Source organism: Adelges cooleyi, unplaced genomic scaffold (genome assembly GCF_023614345.1).
Source record: "Adelges cooleyi isolate 19-005CV unplaced genomic scaffold, UGA_ACOO_1.1 ACOO_flye_CR_arks_rails_tigmint_CR_PRNA_9, whole genome shotgun sequence".
NCBI classification, from domain to species: Eukaryota; Metazoa; Arthropoda; class Insecta; order Hemiptera; family Adelgidae; genus Adelges; species Adelges cooleyi.
Window position 1 is genome coordinate 5,642,578 of NW_026096579.1, and position 23,428 is coordinate 5,666,005.

General features: G+C 30.1%; 1 protein-coding gene across 1 annotated transcript in view; it reads right to left on the reverse strand.

The window, feature by feature from the left end:
- Positions 1-5,102: 5,102 nt before the first annotated feature.
- LOC126846574 (uncharacterized) overlaps positions 5,103-23,428 on the reverse strand; it is a 60,597-nt gene continuing 42,271 nt past the window's right edge. The window contains exons 3-4 of the mRNA XM_050586165.1: positions 9,331-9,707; positions 5,103-5,491 (exon numbers count right to left, since the gene is read on the reverse strand). Of these exons, the coding sequence (XP_050442122.1) occupies positions 5,194-5,491; positions 9,331-9,641 (609 nt within the window). The 5' untranslated portion in view covers positions 9,642-9,707 and the 3' untranslated portion in view covers positions 5,103-5,193. The remainder of the gene's footprint in view (positions 5,492-9,330; positions 9,708-23,428) is intronic.

A 23,428-nucleotide genomic window follows, 5' to 3' on the forward strand; every position in this document is an offset into this window, starting at 1 on the left:
GTAAATAAAGTGTGATTAGATGAAACGGAAGTAGAGAAAAACGATGTAGAGAAGTGATATTTAAAATTTAAATTTGCTTAATGCAACTCGAGTGAGGACAGTGAATAATATAATAACAGATTGGAGATAAAAAAAAGGAAAAAGTAAGTAGTAAGGTTAATTAATGATAAATTGATGAAATTAGAAAATATTATACGGATAAGAATGCTCAATGCTTAATAAAAGTTGAAATAGATAGAATTGTGCTTGTAGTTCTGTATATTTAATGTGGTATGCCAAACGTAACTTATTGACATCATTGTTAAAAATTTAACCTGAAAGAACCAACTCCAAGACAACAACAAAGCAAATTATAACATGCGCATTCTGAAAATATAGTATAGTATTTCAAAAACGTAGGTATTGGTCGTATTCCATTTACAATCTTTACTCTGTTCAAGCAACAACGTTCCGTTTGAGTATAACTGTAACCTACTTATTATTTATGTCTCTTTCAATATTGAAATACAACATATTTTATTTGATGTTTTGCTACGCATCCATTATCATAGTTATAAAAACATAATGTTTTAAATTCCTATTTGGCCATAAGTGCAAAGCCGAATGTATTAGCTAGTAGATCTCATAAAATTATTTATATTTACATATTAATTATGTGTTCAGCGTGTTACATATAATATTTGGGCTATTTGGGCACTGTATTTTTCAAAATGAAAAGTAGTTTTGTACATTTTTTAACATTACTATTTTTTAAAGAAATTTTGAATCTGTAGTGACGCCTTTGTCATTGGGAAACCCCCAAAAAATGTATTGTGTCGACATTTTTTTTTTATATATAATTGTTTGTGCCATTTACAGTCTTTCACGTCGAAGCGTTTACATATTTCAAAGCGATTTTATCACTTTCAGTTATTTTTTAAGTGTTTTTTTTATTTAAACAATACTTCCTCAGCGCCTAGTCGAAGCTAAAGTTGTTAGAAATTGTTAAGAAATCGATTTTGTCCGAACTAAAACGATGTACGTTTTACATTGGGGAAACGGTTATAAAAAAAAAAGCACATAACTTGTGCAGACAAGTCGTACAACAATTGAAGTGGTTAAACTTACAAAAAAAAAGAAGCTACTCCGTCAGAACAGTATATATACACAAAACCGAACGGAATACCAGAAGAAAAAAATGTCTGATCCAGTGTCTGAATTGATGCGAATCCAATTGAGTTTTTCCTTTGAATGTTTGCTCACCGACCGGTTCATTTAGTACATCCTTTAGGCGTTATAATATGACGTATAGATATACAGGATCACGGCCGTTACACAATATATAAACTGTACAGTTCCAAAAGGTTTCTAAATTCGTATTACTACTATTTTTTTTTTTCTACTATTTTTATATGGGATTTCATTATATTTGCTTAGGTGCGTCCGAGTGGACACAACAAAAGCGCAAACGATATTATTACCCGACCGTTGCGTTGTTGTGTCTCGGTTTTGCCAAAAAAAAAAAAAAAAACATCCGATGCAGGCAAAACTTTTGTTATTCTTAAAAAAAAAAAAATGAATGTATACAAAAATATTTGAAACTAAAAATCCAATAAAAATATCGATATTTTATTTAACAGACAACTATTTGCCCTTCAAACAAGTTAAGACTAACAAAAAAAAAAAATTAAATTAATAACGAATTGTAGCAGAAATTTGCAGGGTCAAACTTGGGAAATCGTTGTTCTGTGTACTAAGTTTGGCTGCTTTCCCATAATATTATTTCAGACACGTGTTGATCTAAAGTACTGGCAATTAGTCGGTTTCGAGGGCATTACCTACGTGCCGAGTGCCCAAAACGAGTTAATAGTTCAGCAGCGCCTTTTTGATCGAGTGTTATGCTTCACATTCGTGTATTTTCTTGCCGGCGTGTTCTTCACAAAAGTTTCTTTAATTGGCTTTCACAAAATATGGCGCAATCGGTTAATTTCTGTATACAATAAATTAGAGCGGGAACGAATTTTTCCAATTAAATATTCTAATAATGCAATATTATGTATGCTAAATAAAAATAATTCCAAAACAAAAATGTGTAACAACCGAATATAAGGCATTAGCAAATTTTATTTTTTCCGGAGTGAGCAACAACATTTATTTTGAACTAAATGTGTAAAATGATTTTTCCAATGTTCGGAAAAATATATTTGATTTTGGAAAAACATTCAATTATTTTGAAAAGAGTTATAGTATTAAACTATTAAAAAGAAAGCTTCTTTTTTATGTTAATTTTAAAAAATATTAAATACGATATGGATTTTTTTCATCTTCATCGTAATATTAATAATATCTTAACCACAGAATAATACATTTATTGCACTCGTATGTAAAATTATAAAATCACAAAATAATTTAAATAGAACTAAACACATATGCACTGAGCAAGCCAAAAAATCCCATTCCTTATGACTCGTCTTTCCCTCCTTTCATAACAACCAGTGAACAGAACGATTTCTAAGGGCCTAAGTTGATTTCTAAGTTGATTATGTATCACCATCCAATTAACAAAGCGATAATTAATATCCTTTTCCCGAAATTTCTTTATTATTTAAATTTCTTACAAAAAATAATTTTTCAATACTATTATTTTTGTTTTTTTTTAATTACTAAATTAAGTTTTTATCATGTAGATAGTTTCAAGTGTAAATTGTGTCGATTAAATTTGACTAGACTACAAACGTTTAATATTAATATTTGCTTTTTAAATTGAAAATATTTTTTAATATAAAAAATACATATGTACCAAAAAAAAAATCTGTACCGAGGAGAAAAACCGCATTTGTTGTCGCAAAATATCTATTTGTAAAATTGTATGAATGCAAAAATAGTGGTACATTTTAATTATCAATTATCATATTAAGATGGACGCATTAAACACTGTATACGATGTAATGGTATTAAATAATGTATACATCTACTTACCTTTCGTTAATTAATTTCCAGCAAACGCATAATTTCTATCTAAATTTAAATTGTATAATTAAAAGTTCTCCGTTAAACGATTAAACAGTTAATTAACCATTGTACAGGTTAAATCACTATAGCAGGTGAAAGAAAACCCATTTCGCCGATGAAATCGTATCTTTATAATTCATATTTTATGAAATTACAACTTTTGTCACATCTCTAAATTCGTACTAAGAATTTATTAAGGTCGAACAGAAGAGATTTTTTTAAATCTTCCTTTTACAAAACCCACGTTTTTTTCCTATCAAAATAGACAAGCACGTATATGTATCTAATAAAAGAAGTAAAAAGTAGTGGAACTTCGCTAAAAGGAAAGCTTTGTACCTACATAAGAAAAAAGTAAAGACGAAAATCGAGTTAAATACGTTTTTGATAAATATTATTATTTCATACTTTTCTCGAAGAACGTTGTTATTTTGTAAAAATAAAATGATACACACACGTTTTTTGATAAATCCAACTGTATTTTTAATATAATGATTTAAATAAAAATACTATTTTTATACGCGTTTTCAACTGTAATTAATACTCGACACTAATTGATTGATTGAACAATTGATCAATTATGTCAGTTATTATGTGGTTATTGTCAGTTATAACAGATAACACACTGATAATAATAATTGGAGTTATTTAATTTCAGCTTTTGACGTGTTGTGCAAAATATGACAGATGTACACTGTATACATAATAAATGTCAAAATCGTTGTTGGAAATAAATACATTATACGCAATATTATTTAAAAATGACAAACGTCCTGTATAGTTTATACTCTACGTGGTATAATTAATTAGAATTAATATATTATAATATTATTGGGTACATTTTAACATTTTTGAATGTATTGCTCATAGATATGTGCATAATGTAAAAATACAATGACAAAGTGGACGAAAATAATCAACTAGGTCTCTATACTGATTCATAATGGTATAATAATATATTGTATGATACACATTTTTTAGATTACAGCAACGACAGTAGAAATAATTCGGCAGCCTTTCATCGCTATTCACGCTATGTTTTTATTATTATCACTAGAGCTTCGCTCTAGTTATATTGCTAATATAACAATATCAACAAAATACCAAGTCAGTAATAAACTTGGTATAAGGTGTACAGAAATAATTGTAATAAGTGCAGTTTTATTATGATATCCGATACGTCATATAGGGGTTACTATAGGAAATAAATTGTCAAAAATCATTTTATATAGATATGTATTACATAGATAAAGATACACGTATGTACAAGATTTTCAATAAATAATATTATGCATACACAATGTGTATTACACATTATAATATATTTGTAAAATATAAAAGTAAGTAAACTTTTGGATGCATTTAATTCAAATCTGGTCTTTTTTTTCTAACAACAGAATTTTTTATTAATAATTTACAAATATGAAATTAAACACCAGTTTGCTTGTACGTACATTATATTACCGTTAAATTATGTCGTTTAGAGTTAATATAAATAATAGGTAACTAGATAATTCATCAAATAACGGCCGGATTTAGTTTATGAGTAAAACAGAAAAACAACAGTTATATTTTACCTGCATATTAATTAGTTTTTCTATTTAGGCGTTTGGGGGTCGCATCGGGTGTGCTTTTAGATTAAAGTTAGTAGAATTTTTTTTAAGTTGTTTTTGTATTGATTTAAAAAAAAAAGAGATCGAGATAAAAAGTAAAAAAGTAGTTATCCGAAAATAGTCTAATGTTTTATCGATTTCATATCATGTTAAAAGTCCGTTTTATTGTTGTATATTTTTGACGGGGTTATCATTTTTCTGTCGATGATATCACAACAAAACAATCAGCACATAACTAAGGTTATGTTATCAACCGGAATTCAATTAATTTTAAACGACAGGTTGTGCAACACAAACGGCGCGCACTCAACTGATTTAACAAACGGTTTCATGCGACCCGACATAGTTTTCTAGAAACTAATTCTAATTAAAAAATAAAAAAACAATGAAAATCACAAACACAAACGATACTCGATTGGTTGACAAAAAAAAAAAAAAAAAAAAACAATTAGTTTTTTTCACATGGGCGGTTTCCATTTAGTTTTGCTCGAGTGTGTTTTCCCAAATTCTTCAATTTGATCGTGTCGGACCGGACGACCAGTTTTTGTTGCGATCGCTTCGATAGTCGACCAAGTGCGGTCGTGGGTCGATGTCATTCGAAAAGTAGCAAGTCTTCTTCTTCGGAATTTTTCCTGGACCTCGACAGCTGCTGTTGTTGCCCGGACCTGAACCGGCGGTCGTTCTTCGGTCCAGCAGGTAACGCGGCACACGATTCTATACGGTGAACGTATTCGGTTAGGTCGCATAATTTGTTTTCGTACGGTTCGGCGACCGAATTGCGGTAATCCCGCGACTTGGTCGGATTCAACAGCGTTATGGCATCGCCGTCTATTAGCTCCGAATCGAACGGGTCGTCTCCTTGTAGCTCGGTATAAGTGACGGCGCCGAATCTGCGAAAACAAAACGTCGAAAAAAAAAAGGTAAATTTTAGCCGGGCAACATAATAATGTAATTGAAATGGCAAGGTTAAACGTTGAAATCAAATAACGCGGCTATTTGCGATCATAATTTCGTTCCAAACTGATTACTGATAAGAAACGGCTGATAATGATAATAGATAACAGCAGTTGATAGCGCGAATCATTGGCTTAGAGGAGCCGTTTCACAAGTATGCAATTCAAGTACAATGCTGACCCTAGACGAACTCTGTCTCACTGTGAATTCATTCGTTTCATCACACGCACACACACTGTCTGTACGCTGCTTCTTTATTAGTTTTACAAACATTCTTTGTAAACTTTTTTCTCCCGACCCTCTGCACAATACATTTCTCTGGGCACTCTGTCATGTCGTTTTTATACAAAAATTTACTGACAAAATTGAAAATGATATTATAATTTATATTGTTTAGAAGCAAAAATAACGTTGGTTGAGCACACGAGCAACACCACCCATTTTTTTTAACTCGTATGATTGACACCAGTGGTTATCAATGTGATATTTTAGATCATTATGCTATCAGTTTGCTTGATTTATAATAAATATGATTAAGCTACATTAGAGGGTCGAAAGAATCCCGAAGGACTTGGGCGTAATTGGAAAGCATCTAGTCCGGAGTTATTATAAAGACTTATATGCTGGTAATTTGGAGTAGGTAGTGCAGAACTGCTGTATAATATGGTAAGAAATAAGAATGTATTTTTTTTTACAAAAAAAGTAAATCTTTAAGTTTTTAAGTTAAGATTTAGCTTAAAATTACTAAAAAATATGGCTTTTAACTAAACTTTAAGTTTTATAACTCTTTAACATAGTTAAACCATAATAAAAAAATGTATTACATGTTAAGATTTTTTTTTAAATCAGACATTAAAAAAATTAATTGTTACTATTTTTTATTTTTTTCGACTGGTTTTTTTCTATACATTTTAGACTATAATGATAAATACAGTGTGATTTTATCGGTGGATTAATTGTGTTTTCAAATGCATACAAATTATTTTTCGGTAAATTTTTTTTTTTTAACTTATAACGGAATGTATTGTGTTTTAGTTTAGTTAGCTGTGCAGGTATTGATTTTTAGTGTTCATTTTTTTGTAATAGAATATTTTTGAGTTAACACTAGTTTATTGCTAATATATATTTATTATATTAGGCGTTCAAGTTATCGGATCTTGGAACTTTCTAAATTAACCGTCTTCGAACTTGCACTTAATTTCCTTGCACCGTCAATGTTGACATTTAACGTCAAAATAAACTCCAACCGTGTCAATATAAATAATCTTGAAAAAATTCTTATTCAAAGTGTCAATTTTGATTTTTTAATAATATCCATAAAATACTGTAATTATTAGAGGTTGTTGTACTTGAAAGAAAACTTATGCCCCGCTGGGTCTTATAAGATCATATTCTAAAACGGTTTACAGAAAATTACCATTTTGTTCAGTGTATAAAATATATATTCTACTACCTTCATATAAAGTGTATAAAACGGTCGTTTCAAACGGATAACATCATTATTTTTATTTGAGAAAACCTCTTGCGGTGAATGAAAAACGACTGTTGGTCGAGTGTATATTATAATAATGTACAACAATAATCGCAATTACAATAATAAAACAGTTTGTTGACCCTTTACAAGTCAAACGATTGTCGAATCCGTGATTTTTTAGTAATGCAATAATTATGAGGTTAAAAAAACATAACAGTTCAATGTACAGCAATAATCATTTTTTTTCAATACATTCGGTTTGGTCGATACTTTTAAGGGTAATAATTAAAACTAATTACAAATTCCTAAGTATAATTTATACAGAACAAACTTTGCCCAAGTCGTTATAAATATTAACAGCTGTAAAGCAAAAAACGGTTTGCTTGAATAATAGCCCTAATCAGTAATTTTTTACATTGGAAGTTTTTAAATTTTTTCTAATATTAACATAAATAAGCAAAAATGTGCGTTGTACAGAATTCAGAGTCAAATAAATATCGATATATAATATATATAAATATGGAAAATAACCTTGTTACTGAAACTTAAATTCAATAAAAATAAAACTAAGTTTTTCAAAACTTCTAAAGAATATTAATCAATCTAAACGTTTAAATTCAACAATAATAACTAACAAAAAATAAAGCCTAAACGAGTTGAACATACAAACATAAAAAAATACATTTTTCTTGATATTCATTCATACAGTTTTCGTTTTGGGTAATTCATTTTTAAAAGACAACTTCGTATGGACGGCTTTTACATGTATTTCTAGTTTCAATATGACAGTTTACTACATAGAATATCATGAGTTTGGACGGTGTAACACCGTTAAACTATATTTCAGCTATACATTGAACGTTTACCGCAAAACTTTACTCAAAGTATTTCAATTTATACGGTTCTAGGCATTTTCGTGTAATTGTTACAAAAGGGTCTTTTGTTTTCATCGATTTCTCTCTTGTTGGCATATCGAATGCAAAACAATGGTAATGGAATAGTTTCTGTATTTTCTCTTAAGTTATACTACACAAAACGCTTTACTTAGAATTCTAAAAAATTAATTGTTTTTATTCATAACAGTATAACACTAAAGCCAAAAGGGATGTATTCGCACAAATCTGGCTCTTCAAGTGCATTTTTGTTATTTATTTATTTATAGCTAAAGTAAAGGCAAACATTTTGCAGCTGCTTAAGTTTCCTAATTATTAGCTAACAATTATTCTCGAAGTGGATTAATAAGATAACTGCTAATTATTCAACCAAGTACCAATCGATAATTAAATTGAAATATTTTACTATTAAGTGGTCGACGAGTTCGTTAAAGTTGTACTACTCGTCGAATTTGGATTAAATGTAATCAACTAAATATTTGATCATGCATCGTCCAACTAACAAATAAATCATTCATCAACTAATCGTCAATCAGTCGGTTAAAATGAATCAATAATTTCAAAAAAGTTGATATGATATTTGTTTAATTTCAATTAGATAAGTTATATTAAAATAAGTGTTCAAATTAGTTATTTAGTAAAAAATAAATCGAATAATTATATTTAATTTTGAATTGATGACTTACGATGAAAATACTAGTTATGATAAAACATTTAGCAATTATTTTTCTAAAAGTTATTCATTGTTAATGTTTGAGGATTTATTATTTAATTTCAATCTAATAATTATTAGTTGATTGAAAATTTGCCCAACGCCAGTTGGTAATTTATTAATATTAATCATAAATAACTCAATTTTTACATATAAACAACAACATATTAAAATTTATATTTTACAAATAATTACCTACACGATCGACCTTTTAAACTCAACCAATTAATTTTAATTTTGGGCTAATTATTTTCTTACTACATAGTTTAATTTCAGAGGGCGTAAGAACAAATTCAAACCATTTTAGTCACTTATGCAAATTAAATTATAAATTTTATCATAAATACTCGGCAAAACAGATAATTTTAATAATCGTATAATAGTAATTTTTTATTGGTTAATTTATTAAAATGTGTTCGAATAATTCTCAATTTTACTTGACGGCTTCGAAATGATTTTTAAAATAATACATAAATCTCACTTAAAATTGGATTGTGTTATTAACTACTGAGAATAATATGATGGTGATGGGTTTGGATTGGCGATTAAGGGAAACCGGGAATCTTGTATAACAGCCGTTGAAGAGAGACGGTCGCCTGCCATTAAGCTCCGGCCGGGTCTCTGGGATTAGAATGAATTTTTTTGACACTCATATTGTTTACAGTTGATTTAATGACATATTCGTGAACGGTTTACTTTTTGTGGTACGACGGATCCGTGAAACAGTGCACGCAAGTCATGATCAGCAGGATGAAAGCGAAGTTCAAAAAACAAGTGACCGCGATGATGACCAGCACTTCGTTGGTCGTGTAACACATACTGGCCGGTGTCGATTGCAAATGGCCGCTGTTGGCCACAGAGTTGTTGGCGGCCGAGAACACGGTCTGCCGGTGGTGTACGGCGTTCTGTTGCTGGTCGGCGGCACCGGACGGCCAGCGGTCAGGCGGGGCCATTTTATGGTGTTTGCCGTGGTGCCGGACTACGCGGCGGTCAGCAATTCCGTCCATGGCCGTTCAGCGGATTTTCATCTTGCCTCGAGTCCCGGAGTCCTTACAGATTATGAACTACGCAACCTGAAAGCAATAATAATAACAGTTGCTAATATATCTATTTCAATTACACAGGAAATATACATATTAACTTAGTTTACGGTTTTGACCATTTCACGGAATAGCGACACCCTGTATAACGGTGTCACTATCCAAGAGATAATTGTAGCCAATATTATGAGCTGTCTCTTATCACTAATCTTTTATCATTGAACCTTTATCAGCTATCTCTTATTACTTATCTGATACACCGACCGTTTCTCTTTTCCTCCATTTCCTTCTCCCCTTAATTTCACTTTTTCCTTCTCCCCTCCCTTACCTACCTAGCCTAACCTAACTTAACCTAATCTGTTGGTGTCGGATTATTTTCAATTATTTATTATCATTTACAAAATTTGCCCAACTGAGCTTACATTTCCATTAAGTCCCATTTCCGTTGAATTTAAAACGCACATTCATAATATATTATACCGCAGTTCTACACTACCTACTCCAAATTACCAGTTATAAATCTTTGAAATAACTCTGGAAGATATGCTTTCAATTTACGTCAAAACCCTTCGGGATTCTTTCGACCTTCTGGTCGTTTATATATTGTAGCTTGATAATATTTATTATAAATTAAGATAACTCATAGCATAATGATCTAAAATATCACATTGAAAATCATATGAGTTAAAAACAAATTGTGGTGTTGCTCGTATGCTCAACCAACGTTATTTTTGTATCTAAACAATATAAGTTATAATATAATTTTCAATTTTTCCAGTAAATTTTTGAAGCAAGAGGTGATGTGACAAGATTTGAGAGAGAAAAATAAGAGAGTCCAAGGAATGTTTATAAAAGTAATGAAAAAAAGAAAATTAGAATGTTAAGATTTAATATTTATGTGTGTGTGATGAAACTAATGAATTCACAGTGAAAGCAGGAGTTCGTCGAGAGACAGCATTGTGTCCAGACTTGCATTAAATACGTTAATGGGGAAGAGCTTACCAGAGACATAAAATTAAAAATTCAACTATCTGAAATGAAAACATTGAGAGGGTTGTGTGAATTTACTAGGTTAAAATGAATTAATAATGAGTCAACAAAACGTATTCGTGCTGCCAGTGAACTAAGGCGGTCGTGCCCATTTGCATGGGATAAAACTTAAGAATTTCAATTAGGAGCAAACTGAGAACTCCCAACAGTTTTAAAGTTAATACTGACTCCGAACCCGTAAAATCTGTTGAATCTTAGGGTCAAAAACATAAACGTATAGTTTTTCGATTTGAACTTTAATACTACCTAAATGCTACAATTCTGCCTAAATCCTGTTTATACAGCTAAAACATAATTATATAAAAATAATTCTCATTTTACCGTCGATAATTGAACCACAAAAATTAAACAAATAATTCCAAGCCGGCGGCGAGGCAGAAAGTTGGCTTATTTTTCATTGTTATTATATATTTTTTTAATTATTAAATCGAAAGAGCTGCGTACGATTTGAAAAGGTGCATTTCGAGTTGTTATTGCGAGCACTTAGCATACGCAATGACAAGTGCTACTTGACATGACGGCTTTAAATTAGTTTTTCAAAAACTAACCCCCCCCCCTTATTATTATATCCCTTCATCACCCTTCGCGGTCGTATGAATTGGTAATTTCGCTGCGAAATAGTTTGCTTTATTTAGACCTGACGTTTTAAATTGTAAAAACTAGTAATTACCAAAATTATTTCAATTCGGTCAATTTAAAGTGAGATCAATTTATCGCCAATATAAATTTACAATCAGTCATAAAAAAAATTAAATAACAACATTAAACAACACAATTTTGGAACAAGAATCCAAATTCTTCAATTGTGTTTGATTTCTTTTGCTAAAATCAATTTTGAATTCAGAATTTTCTTTCTTTTGCAAAAAAAAAACCTAAGAAGCTACATTAAGTCTAAGGCTGGTTTTTATATCTAAAAAAAAAATAAAATATAATGCACTGAAAAATATTTTGGATAATTATCTACAGACTACACTTTGAAAACACTATTATACACTACTATAGAGATTTTTTTTTTGTAATTTTCTTTTCTTTGCAAAATTCAGTTCTGGTTACGTGTACAGCCTGGCACCTATTTTAAAAAGTAATACTCGAATATTTGTTAAACTTGTAATTTTTTTTTTTTTGAATCCAATGTAATTGTTCACCACATTAGTTTATTATGTCTAGGATCAAGTTGGGCCGTTATACTCGACAGTGGTATTTAATGACGTTTAAAAAGCGTTCATATGGAATTAATCCTCGACCCCAAAAATACAACCAGAACAGAAACGGAGTGACTTTTTAGATTCAGTAGAATAAGAACCTTAACTAAATATAAAACTATATGTTTAACCGAGAACGAACCGGACAATTGAAATGGTCTACTTAAAAACACAGTCCAAGGATTAGTACTAGTACAACACATGCTGTAGTTAAATTCATGTGAAATCAGTAAAGCGGTTTTTTTCGAGCCGTACAAAGCTCCATTGTTTATTTTTTTAATACGACTTATAAAAAGGAGTAAATACCGGACAATTTGAAAACTTTATAACTAAAGAACAAATCAAATCGAAAAGGTACCTAAAACTATAGTTAAACAGTTATAAACTGTCTTAATTGGAACATCTGAAAATGAAAACACTAACATTTGTTTTTAATCTAGTAGAATAAATATATTTGGACTTAATAGCGATTAGTGAATAATTAAATAATGTTTCATAAACAGTAAAAACAACATTTTCAAAACATTACTTAATTCAAACAGATACAAAATTCTTTTAGCAAAAAATATAATTAACTTTACCATACTTAATTGACCTTTTGTAAACTAGCATTATTAATTTAATTTTTAGTAATATTTAAAACCTGCAAATTTCAAAATAACTTAATTCAATAAAAAAAATAACAAAATAAGGAATGCGAAGAAACTGAATCTGAGTCGAATTCCTTTTTTAAATAATGAACATTCCCACAACAGTACAATCCATAATGATATTATTAAACTGTAAACATTTAGTTGTAGTTTAACATTCATTTCCATCGCGAAAAATATAAAAGTAAACGATAGTACATGTTATAATAATAATATAATAAATTGATTATTCGAAAAAGGGTAAAACAAATGAAAAAAAGAAATATTTTTTGGATTTTAAAGTACTGATTTTGTGTCTTTTTTATGCACTCATAGCCGTCTTATATTCTTTTTCTTAAATGGAATATAAAAAAAAATGGTGTAACAGAAATTAAAATAATTTCGACGAATTAAAAATGGTTTACTTTCCAAATAATACAAGAATGAATAAAAAAAACTAAATAAATGTACAAAGCCACAAAAAAATATAGATATAATTATTAACTAGATAAATATACAATAGTGTTTATAGTTAATAATTTATATACATGTTAATATATATTTGTGATTTTTATATAATTAAATATTTATTGAGATATATTTATAAGAATTTGCACTACGCTGATGGCAGACGATCATTTTTTACTTATAATTGTTTAAGTTCATCAACCTTGCCTAACTGTTAATTAATTAATTGTTATTTTGCTATATGTATTGTGTTCAACACCGTTTGTACTGTTTTTCATCAACTACTTTTCAACTGTTATAAGATTGTGGCTTAGGCTTTTTTTTCTAGATGTTTTTAGGATTCTCTAGAATAATTTTGGATTGGCCATTATGAATTATACAATTTGAAATAATCGTGGCTCACTTGAAACCCTTTTATAGTACTTTTCCGAGTATGACTTTTATATTTAGGTCAACGTGAAAAGCGCTGCTGAAGGCACGAAGAGAATCATTTGTTATAGCTTGTGGTGATAATGTGATATTGTGGAAAGATTACATTTTATTAATGTTTCGCTATTATTGACACTCCAAAGATCTCACGTTATTTATAGGTTGGAGATTTATAGTATATATTTTATATTATAAATTAAACGTTTATGTTTTTTTTAGCTTCGACGCGTAACTGGGAAGGTATTGTTTTTACAATGATGTGTTTTGTGTGTGTGTGTGTGTGTGTGTGTCCACGATATACTTTAAGTCGCTAAACCGATTTCTCCATATAGCTATTGTCTATTGATCAGAAATCGTACCAGAAGAATATTTGTTTGAGTCAAAGGTTCACCATACATCTACCATCTGCAGGTTAGCACCGAAGTCGTTTGCTTGAACATATGTTTTTTTTATTTACTGCAAGTATTTGGTTATTTTCGCGCTGGTCGACAAATAAATGAGTTATACATAATTTACCGTTGATAAAACCGCAGTTGGACGACATTGGAATGGTACAAAGCGTTTATAATTAATAATAATTTAGTTAAAATATTACATTCAGCAGCCGGTCACTCGTCCGGGAATCGCTTGTCATAATTAATTGCCATATCAAATGGACTAATAGCAGTGGTAATAGATACGGTCGTATATTAATAATATATTATATAATCGGCAGTCGGTCGGAATCGACGTTTAAATCGCCTTAAGACGGTTTATCGACAATTCAACCGACGTATCTGACATTGGAAATCGAGACAATACAAAACAATAGGTGGCTTCGAAATTAAGACGTGTATTGAAACTTTCACAAGGGCCTCTTCTGTAGAGCATTCGAATTTATTGACAATAGCCCAAACCTGTCGGCGGGGTAGATTTTTGATTTTCCGAATTATTTGACCGTATTTTTTGACTTAAGCGCATTAAAAAAATGTTATTCATGCACTAAATACCTAGATTATTTTATTAGAATAGTACAAATTATTTTAATTGTGGCTTTTATTTAATAAATCGCCATTATATTTTGTCATCAAAACAGATTTCAATAATAGCGAAACACAAATAATATCCAATCTTTCCAAAATATCTCCACAACTATAACAAATCGCTTCATGCTTTTAGCAGTGCTCCACACAATGGCCTAAATGTAATATCCGTACTCGAAAAAGTACTATAAAAAGTATCATGTAGAGCCATAATTATTTCAAACTGTATCGTTTGAAATCGCCAATCCTTTATTGTTCCAGACGTGTATTTGAAATTATTACTTTGAAATAATGTTCGAACATAAATACAATTTTAATTATTACTTGAGATTTTATTCAAATAAATTTTGATAATTTTTCAAATATGTATTTAAATTAAAAAACAAAATATGCCTTAGTGCGCCGAATAATATGTAAAAAACCGTTTTAAAAACAACTTTAAATATTATGGTTCAAGGATTACATCAACAAAGTCGTGTATGTTGACAAGGAAAATATTACCTAATTTAATATTTTTTAATCATTAAATTAGTAACGTTGACACATCCCGTGGTCGGGTTCACCCTGAGGGTTTTCTCAGGTCGTTATTGGATTAGGCTTGTAATACTCGTACAATGTAACTTTGAAAAAATAATAAATGGGAAAAAGGGTTTACCGTTTTATAATTAATTACAAAGTATCAGACGTTATTTGATTATAAAACTCTGCCTCTGCTCTTCCCATCCCAATCTCTTGCCCATCTCCTATCAGTCAGCCATTTCTGTACTCAACAGTGCACCCAAGTTTTAGAATTCTTTGATTTTGTTTTCCAACGAGATAATAGATTTAGATTATTATATTATTTTCTCATTTAGTTTACCGCTGTATCAAAATATATGTTTTGTTGACTTGATTATAAAAGTATAAAAATTTGATAATGGTGTTAAAAAAAAAGGACATCAAAGCATTACCGACTATATTTTTGCTACGGTCCCCATCAACCCACATAATAAAAAGTGTCAACCGATTCTTATCGATTAATCATTTTTTTCTATACCTATCACCGACAATCTGTGAAGTCTTTTAAATATCCAAAAAATGAAAAGTTACATATTTTTAAAACTTGATCGCGACTATTTATTTTTCTTTAAATTTTCCAGACAGTTAATAATGTCATATAGAAAAACGCAACGCGCGTATCCGGGAATATAAAAATCAATCTTAGATACGTTTCGATTGGTTCGACGGTCGCCCGGTTTTTTCACCAAGAAAATATGTATATATAAATAGATATAGAATGAAAGGCAATCAAGATAACATACATTGCTTTGTGTTCGCTTTTATAATATACTTTTGACAGTTTCACGTTGCGTCTGAACTCTAAAGGATGAATTTTGTATTGTGATCCGACACGGTTGATAAGTGTTTTTGGACGCTCACAAACCGAGTCAAAAATAAATAATTGTATGGCAAAGTTTCCGAGGTACGCGTCCGGTTGACTCGTTTTAAAAAAGGAAACACTGGGAAATCAATAAAAAAAAAAAAAACCATTAATTAACTCAACAAACGGTCTGATAAATAAGTGTATTCTTCGACGGTTATAAAGTGGTACAGATTTATCGTTTAACTTCGCATAATATATTGAGCTCTTTATAGAATATAAAGTGTTACACGATTTAACAGTTGAACTAAAGAACGAGCGCAATCAAAATCAAAATTCTCGTTTTATAAGCTGGCGTTAAAGTTTTGTAAAGAAAACTTTTGATGAAAAGATATATGATAAAAATGAAATAATCAAGAAAATTAAGTTACAATTTGTTAAAAAAGTTGAAACTTATTTTAACACATAATAATATAACCAGTAAAAACAAAATAAGTCTGAGTGATGATTCGGGGCTGATTTATTTTAATCGAGAAACAAAAATAACAAATTATACTGTTAAATATATAATTTAAAAATCCCATGACCCACAATGTCTTATACTGTTTATTTTGCATTTTTCAAAAATTTCAATTATTTTCCTCGACAAACAAAAAATAGAACAGCTAAAGAAATGTATTAGTTATACAACTAATATAACGGATGTGCGACTTAAATAAACGCACATCTGACATTTTGTTATGTCAAAGCAAAGTCAACTGGACATCGCTCGTGTTTTTCTTTCTTTATTTTATTTTTTTTTCAAGCAAGACAAGACGAGTTCAAAATTAAGTACGAGTGCCATCCGTCCGTCTTAGTTGCAACAAATACAACATTCGCCTTGTTTCGAAGTACAAGTTAACGCTGTCGTTTAATGACAAACTAAAGTTATTTATGCGAGGGACCGACGGTGTACATTGTAACAGCTGTGTTTCTCGTGCTCTATAAGCATACACCATAGTCTCAGGCACAAGCTCAAGGGCAGATATTTTTTAATGGCGGGGGGCTAAAGTTTACATGAATGTGTCTTATGGCTAAGGGACAATCCAAAAATTTGCTTTAGACGCTTTTGGGGAGGGGGATGATGAGGGGTATAGAAGATGAATAAAAGGGTATGACCATAAGGGAAGAACGATATTCTTGGATACCGATAAGATCAAAGAATCAGCTTCTTAAGATATGGTTGACTTATTTTTGACATGAGTACGTCTCATGGCTGTGAGTTGTGAAAAATTGGCGACATAAACCGTTTTACTGAAAATTTTTTCCCGAAAGAGACAAGAAAAGACTGATTAAAATTATGGTGATAACAAACTGCTGATAAAGGATAAGTGATAAGAGACCGCTGATAATGACTCTTGTTAAGAGATCTTAAAAAAATGTAAGGGAGGGAATTTTTTTCCTTTCCTTCAAAGGAAAAACTGATTTCTTTTTGTTAAGTTGTATTTTAGTAACAAAACAACAATTTTTTTTTTCTTTTTTGTACTATAAATTTAGTATTATAGTAAATAAAACGTCACAGAGATTTCAAAATAATAATATAGAACCATCATTGAAAAATTTCGATTTTCGCAATGTAAATTACTAATATTGTGCAAAAACATAAACAAAAATGTTTTCGAAAAGAAAAACTTTAAATTTGAAATTATTTTCCGAGAAAATGAGTGTCTTACGTTCAAATTGATGTATAAAATTGTCCGAATGAAAATAAATTAAATTTTTTTACTGTACAAAGAGTCTTTTTGTACTTGCTATTTTTTAAAAAAAAGTCTGGTTTTATTTTGAATCTCATTAAATTACCTAGTTCTAGTCGCATAATGAATATAATAATGGGTAGCACTTGCGTAGCGTTGGTGGACGCAGGATGGTTACCACGGTACAGTGTGTGCGACGATTAGATAATTTACCAGAATTTACCGCGCTTTCATTACTAGACACACGGGATTATGGCTCGGTAATTGGTAACTCAATTACGGTATCGACGTGGTTATCTGCAGCCGCGCCGGAGGCAGAGGGGACAGACACGTGCATAACACTATAAATATACACCGGGCCTTTGGTTTCCAGTCAGATTAATCAAGCATAACGAGACGAGTTCCGGGGATAAAGTATATCGTTTCTGAAAATTATACATATATAATTATAATAATAATAGTAATTATTATTATCGTCCCGGGATAACGAGACTTTAGTGCGTGACATATTCAAACGACGCGACGTTGGTTTTCGGTTAAGCCACCATTTTCCGGCAAGTGTTTCAAACAGACGCCGAACGTACTTTATCAGTTACAATCAACGTGACGACCGTTTTTTGGCGAACATCGGCAACAGAAACATATCATCTATACTCTGCCGACAGTGACTATGGCAGTGCTATACGGTACAACAATATCGGTAGTACGCCACTTTTTTTTCAGATTAAAACCACAGAAGAGAAACTTAAACATTTTCACATTGGGCTCTTATGGGACGAGATAAAATCATGTCCGACATCTTAAAAATGATAAAGAAATAGACAGTGCTGGTAGGTGTAGGGAAAATCTTATTTTTTTTTGTTCATTCTGACCAAAACTGTTCACTCGACAAACGCGAAAAATGGCGACGACGTTGTAGCTATGGATCACGGACAAATTTAAGAAAAGGGAATATCTGAGTTACGGCATCACTGGCTAAATCTCAATATATATGATCTTTTTTTTAATAAACTCTAAGATCTCCTTCTGTTTGTTCTGTGTTTTAAGACTATGAAAACCCGCCTAAAAGTAAAACGTTAACAGTTCCAAACAAATGTCGGTTTAGACGCGAGACCTTAGAGTAATAATATATAGAGCCAAATAGATAAATAAAGAATAAAAAGATAAAAAAAGAATAGATAAATATAATGTCCTGTACACAGCAACGAAGCAATCAAGGTGAGCGCGCTTTATATAAAAAAATAATTTTTTATAGGTTGTTAAAAACACTGCACCGTAAAATCCTAATCAACTATACAGACCAATAGATAAATTTGAATTTCATATGATGATGTGATTCTATAAAAACTTATAATTGATCTTAGTCACCGCCCCTATATTGTGTTCTATGATTAGCAGCTCTCGCGTTCCATATTTGTATATTGAAGGTAATTTTCTGTACAGGGAAGGTGACAGAGAAATGAAGCACAGCTTGAACTTTTCATTGCAAAAGACTTTATAAATAAAATTCGGTGAACGACCAGAAAACGGGATTGAAAGATCTAGCGCGCTAACATTCCGGTGGTTTTTTGAAATCGAATAGATTTTATAAATCTAAAGTTTTTCTTTTTTAGCAAACATTTTAGTTGGTGTTATTTTACAATATTATACGACTATTAAATATTTACCTTTTTTTTAGTATTTTCAAGAGCTCTATCAAGTTTTGAAATTAAAACGGTAACGTTAAACATAATGGAGTGTAATTTCGAATCATTTGCTAGATGTACCCATTAATTTGATTGAAGGGTCTGTGTGTGTGTGTATGTAAATATATCTATGCTTATACTTGTATATAGCGTGTAGTGTCAAAAAAAATCATTGACCAGCATAACACCGGCTATAAACGAAAAAAACAATTTTTTTTTACTTTATCATCAAAAATGTATTTATAACTTATACGACTTGTAAATGTGAAAAAAAAGTAACATGACAGTGAAAAAAGCGTTTATGGGAAGCAGTCAACTAGGAAAAAATAATTTAAAAAAATAGATGAAGTAAAATATATGTGTATATTGTGTAATTATATGTGAAACAACATTTCAAAAATAATAAAATAAAATATCTAGAAAAATACAAGAGCAAATTCGAGGTCAAATGGACAAAAACTAATGTTGGATAATTTGATTAATTAGGACTACTAGACACTGTAGAAAACCAATATTGACAAAACTAAACGAAAAATTATAATATTTACATAGTCATAAGTCACAAAACTAACAGGTTGATGAAAATTCAAAATTCAAACGCTAATATTTTTGAACACTGAGCATATTGAAATATAAAAAAATTTTAAACTTATCATCTAAAAGTTACTAAAAGTGAGTATGGCTGTAGTTTAGCCCCCCAAATAATAAAAAACGTTCTAATATTAAAGTTTTCTTTGGAACAGTTTTTTAAAAGTTCTCTCAAATACAATTTCCATAATAGACTGTTATTTAAAAATGTCCTGTACAGCTGTTACAAAAAACTTTTATTTAATATGAACACATGTTTAACCCTTGAAGGTTAGTTCAAAATTTGCGTAACATACTTTTCAGTAAGATCAATATCTGCAAAATGTTTGACCTATAACCCTCCTTATCTCTTATCACTCACCATTTTCTATCTCCCCTACTTAGGAAATATCCTTATCACTGCTCCTTATCATTCAACCTTTTTATAATACTATTAATTGAATCGTGAAATGTTCAGCTAAGACTAGGAGGAGATGGGTGGCATAAAAAAATTCATGATTTACATTTCTTCCTCATTTTTGTAATTTACCCATTGACCTTACAAATGTTAAAATTGTATTTTTTCAAGTATTTGGATGGATACGGTTAGGCTCGATCTTCTTAACAATAAAATAAAAATATGTTTTACAAAAAGTTCTAGAAGAGTTGCTAAAAAAGTAAACTTTATACAGGCATTTTTTTTTAAGAGAAGATACAACATAATATTGCTCTTAAATTTGATCCCTGGTTTATTTATATACTAAAGAGTTTTGAGTGAGGGCAAATAATATTAAACTATAGCAACGTTTTAAAAATTGATAAAAAAACAATAAAAATTGCTCACAACTAAAACCGAGATATATTACATTATTATTATGGACATTTGTCATACCAGCATTGCTACAACTACGCATGTACACAATGGATGTAAAAAGAGTTGTCGGCCGTCGGTTATTTATTTATTTTTTCGATTTCACCTCGAATTTGCTCTCTTGTATTTTTTTAGATATTTTATTTCATTATTTTTTTAAGTATTGTTTCATATATAGGTACACTTTAAATGTACATATTATTATATTTTATCAATTTTTATTTGTTCGTTCACTGCCAATATAATGGTTGGTCATTGACTTTTTTTTTTTTTTGACACAATACACATTGTATAAAAGTATAATCGTAGATATACACACACAGAGAGACCCTTCAAACAAATTAATGGGTACATATAGCAAACGGTGCAAGAATACACTCCATTATTTTTAACGCCAACGTTCATCCAGAAATATAAAAGGCGTCACGTAGGGTTCGCTTTGATTTCGCGTTAAAGTTGTCAATTTAATATTTTTTTTTCTCTTGTACAACTATTTCCAGTGTTTAGAGTAAAATCTACAATGTTTTTTAAGCCGCTAGACCGATTTCTTCTGGTAGCAAGTGTATAGATAGTAAATCGTAGCCGAAAAGTTCTTTATAGGGCCAAAAATGTACAAAGTTCACCTCTCCCCTTCATAACCAGAAAAAGACAATGTACACATTTTTCAATTGAAAGTTGAAAATGTTTTTTTATGATGTACAAGGGATAGACAGTGATACCCCTAGAAAATATCTAATGATATTTCCCAAAGGACCCTTTCGCCCAGGACGCATAGAACATGATTACTTTAATAAAACAAAATTAAGCCTTTTGAAAAAATGCCAAATTACAGGCTTTTTTTAAAACATTTTTTTTTCGTTACTTTATTTTCTTTGAACTAACTTAATTTGGTTACATTTACGTTATTTTCTAAACACAAATACAAATAAATTATAATATAATATTACCACACAATTTCAACAAGAATATTATACTTTCAGACCGTTGCATTACTTTAAAATTACCTCTTGACTATAATAATTGTGTGGTAATCGTCGACTTAATCCGTTTCTGGTTTAAAGCTAGACATGACCTGAGGTACCTAAGTTTCAGCGACACTTTTTATTGCACACTTTTCCACATGCCCTTTTTACAGTGCTGTTAATGCGGTCAAACCTCTCGACTATTATACCATGTACGTTTGGCCAATTTAAAAGGCCTTTTCTTCGTTAAGAATTATACGTATACCGCAAGGTTCTACTACAGTATATTTTAATAGTTTCAGACTAGTTTAATAAGCTTCAAAATGTCCAACAAACAGTTTGCCGAAACAGAAATGAGCGACACGAAAGACTCAACATATTAAGTAACGTTTTCCCTAGTTATTATTTATTCCAACTAAAGTATTAGTGCTTTTGATGAGGTTGAGATAAACGTTGAAGTCAGTCAATCCAAATTTAAGCGTATCTATGTGTATATAGGTGTTTTTCTTTTCGATATTTTTGAATTATGAAAATCTTAAATATAGTAAGAAATATGAACAAAAAGAGTCATACTACATAAAACATTTCTCCCACAGAGCGGTCCAGAGTTATAACTTGAAATTAAATGACAATCACGACAGGTATTAAATTTTGTGTAATATACACAATAATGCACTTTGAGTGCCAAAATTATGCAAATAAACTTTTCTTAGTGTTAAAAACGAGTAATGGAAAATAACAAACTATATAAGAAAATATATGTTGTTATAGGATGACTATGCCATCATTACATTATATTTATAAGAAAATAAATGCGGACAGTACTAACGGTGACTCGAGACTGATGAATAACTAAACAGTTAAATTATTTTAAAAAAACATTAATGTAACGATTACTTACAAAAGTTAAATTAGTATAAAAAATATAAAAATATTTTCATTAAATCAATTAACGATAAATGGGTTACAATAGCAACAAAAAAAAAAATAACCAGACCTTCATCCCTAATCGTATCTACCCTAATACTAAAAATACAATTTAAAGCACATTATTGGCAAAGATTTATTTGTATTCAATATAATAATGTTATATCTACAAGTACGCATTGAAGCGTTTATTTTAAGTAATTTTATCACATTCAGATTAAAATATTCCTATAGATCTGTGACCTCTCCCGTTCCAATGTGCTAATATATGAAACATTTTATTTTTGCAAACATTAAAAGTACTGTACCAAAAAAAACAGTCAAATATCAATTTATTTCTACAACTCGAACGATGTTTTAAGCTTAAATCCGTGTATTTTAGCTATATCGGCTAAACAAATAACTATGGTTAAATGATCAGCTCGATCAAAAAAACAATTGCAGATATTTTGTAGTAAAATATTTTGCATTCTTCTATAAAAATATGAATGTACGAGATTGTTATGTAAATGTATTATTGTAAGTTAAGAAACAGAAAAACAACTAAATATGTTTTTTACTATTGAAACCTATTGTATTAAACTTAAATCCAGTACATCGTGCTTTTACTCATACCGACTAAATAAATAACTATGGCTGAATGTCGTACGCACTTGTTTTTCATACGTACACAAAAAAACGTTTTTACAATTTTGTAAACAGTGTGAATTGAAAAACAGAAAAACTAGGTTTGGCGTAGGATTTACATTTTTTATAAATAAAAACTTAAGAGTGAACATATACGACCAGGCAAGAGCTGTAGCAGTATGCGATTTCCAATATTCAATATGGCAATTCTCAGGATTTCTC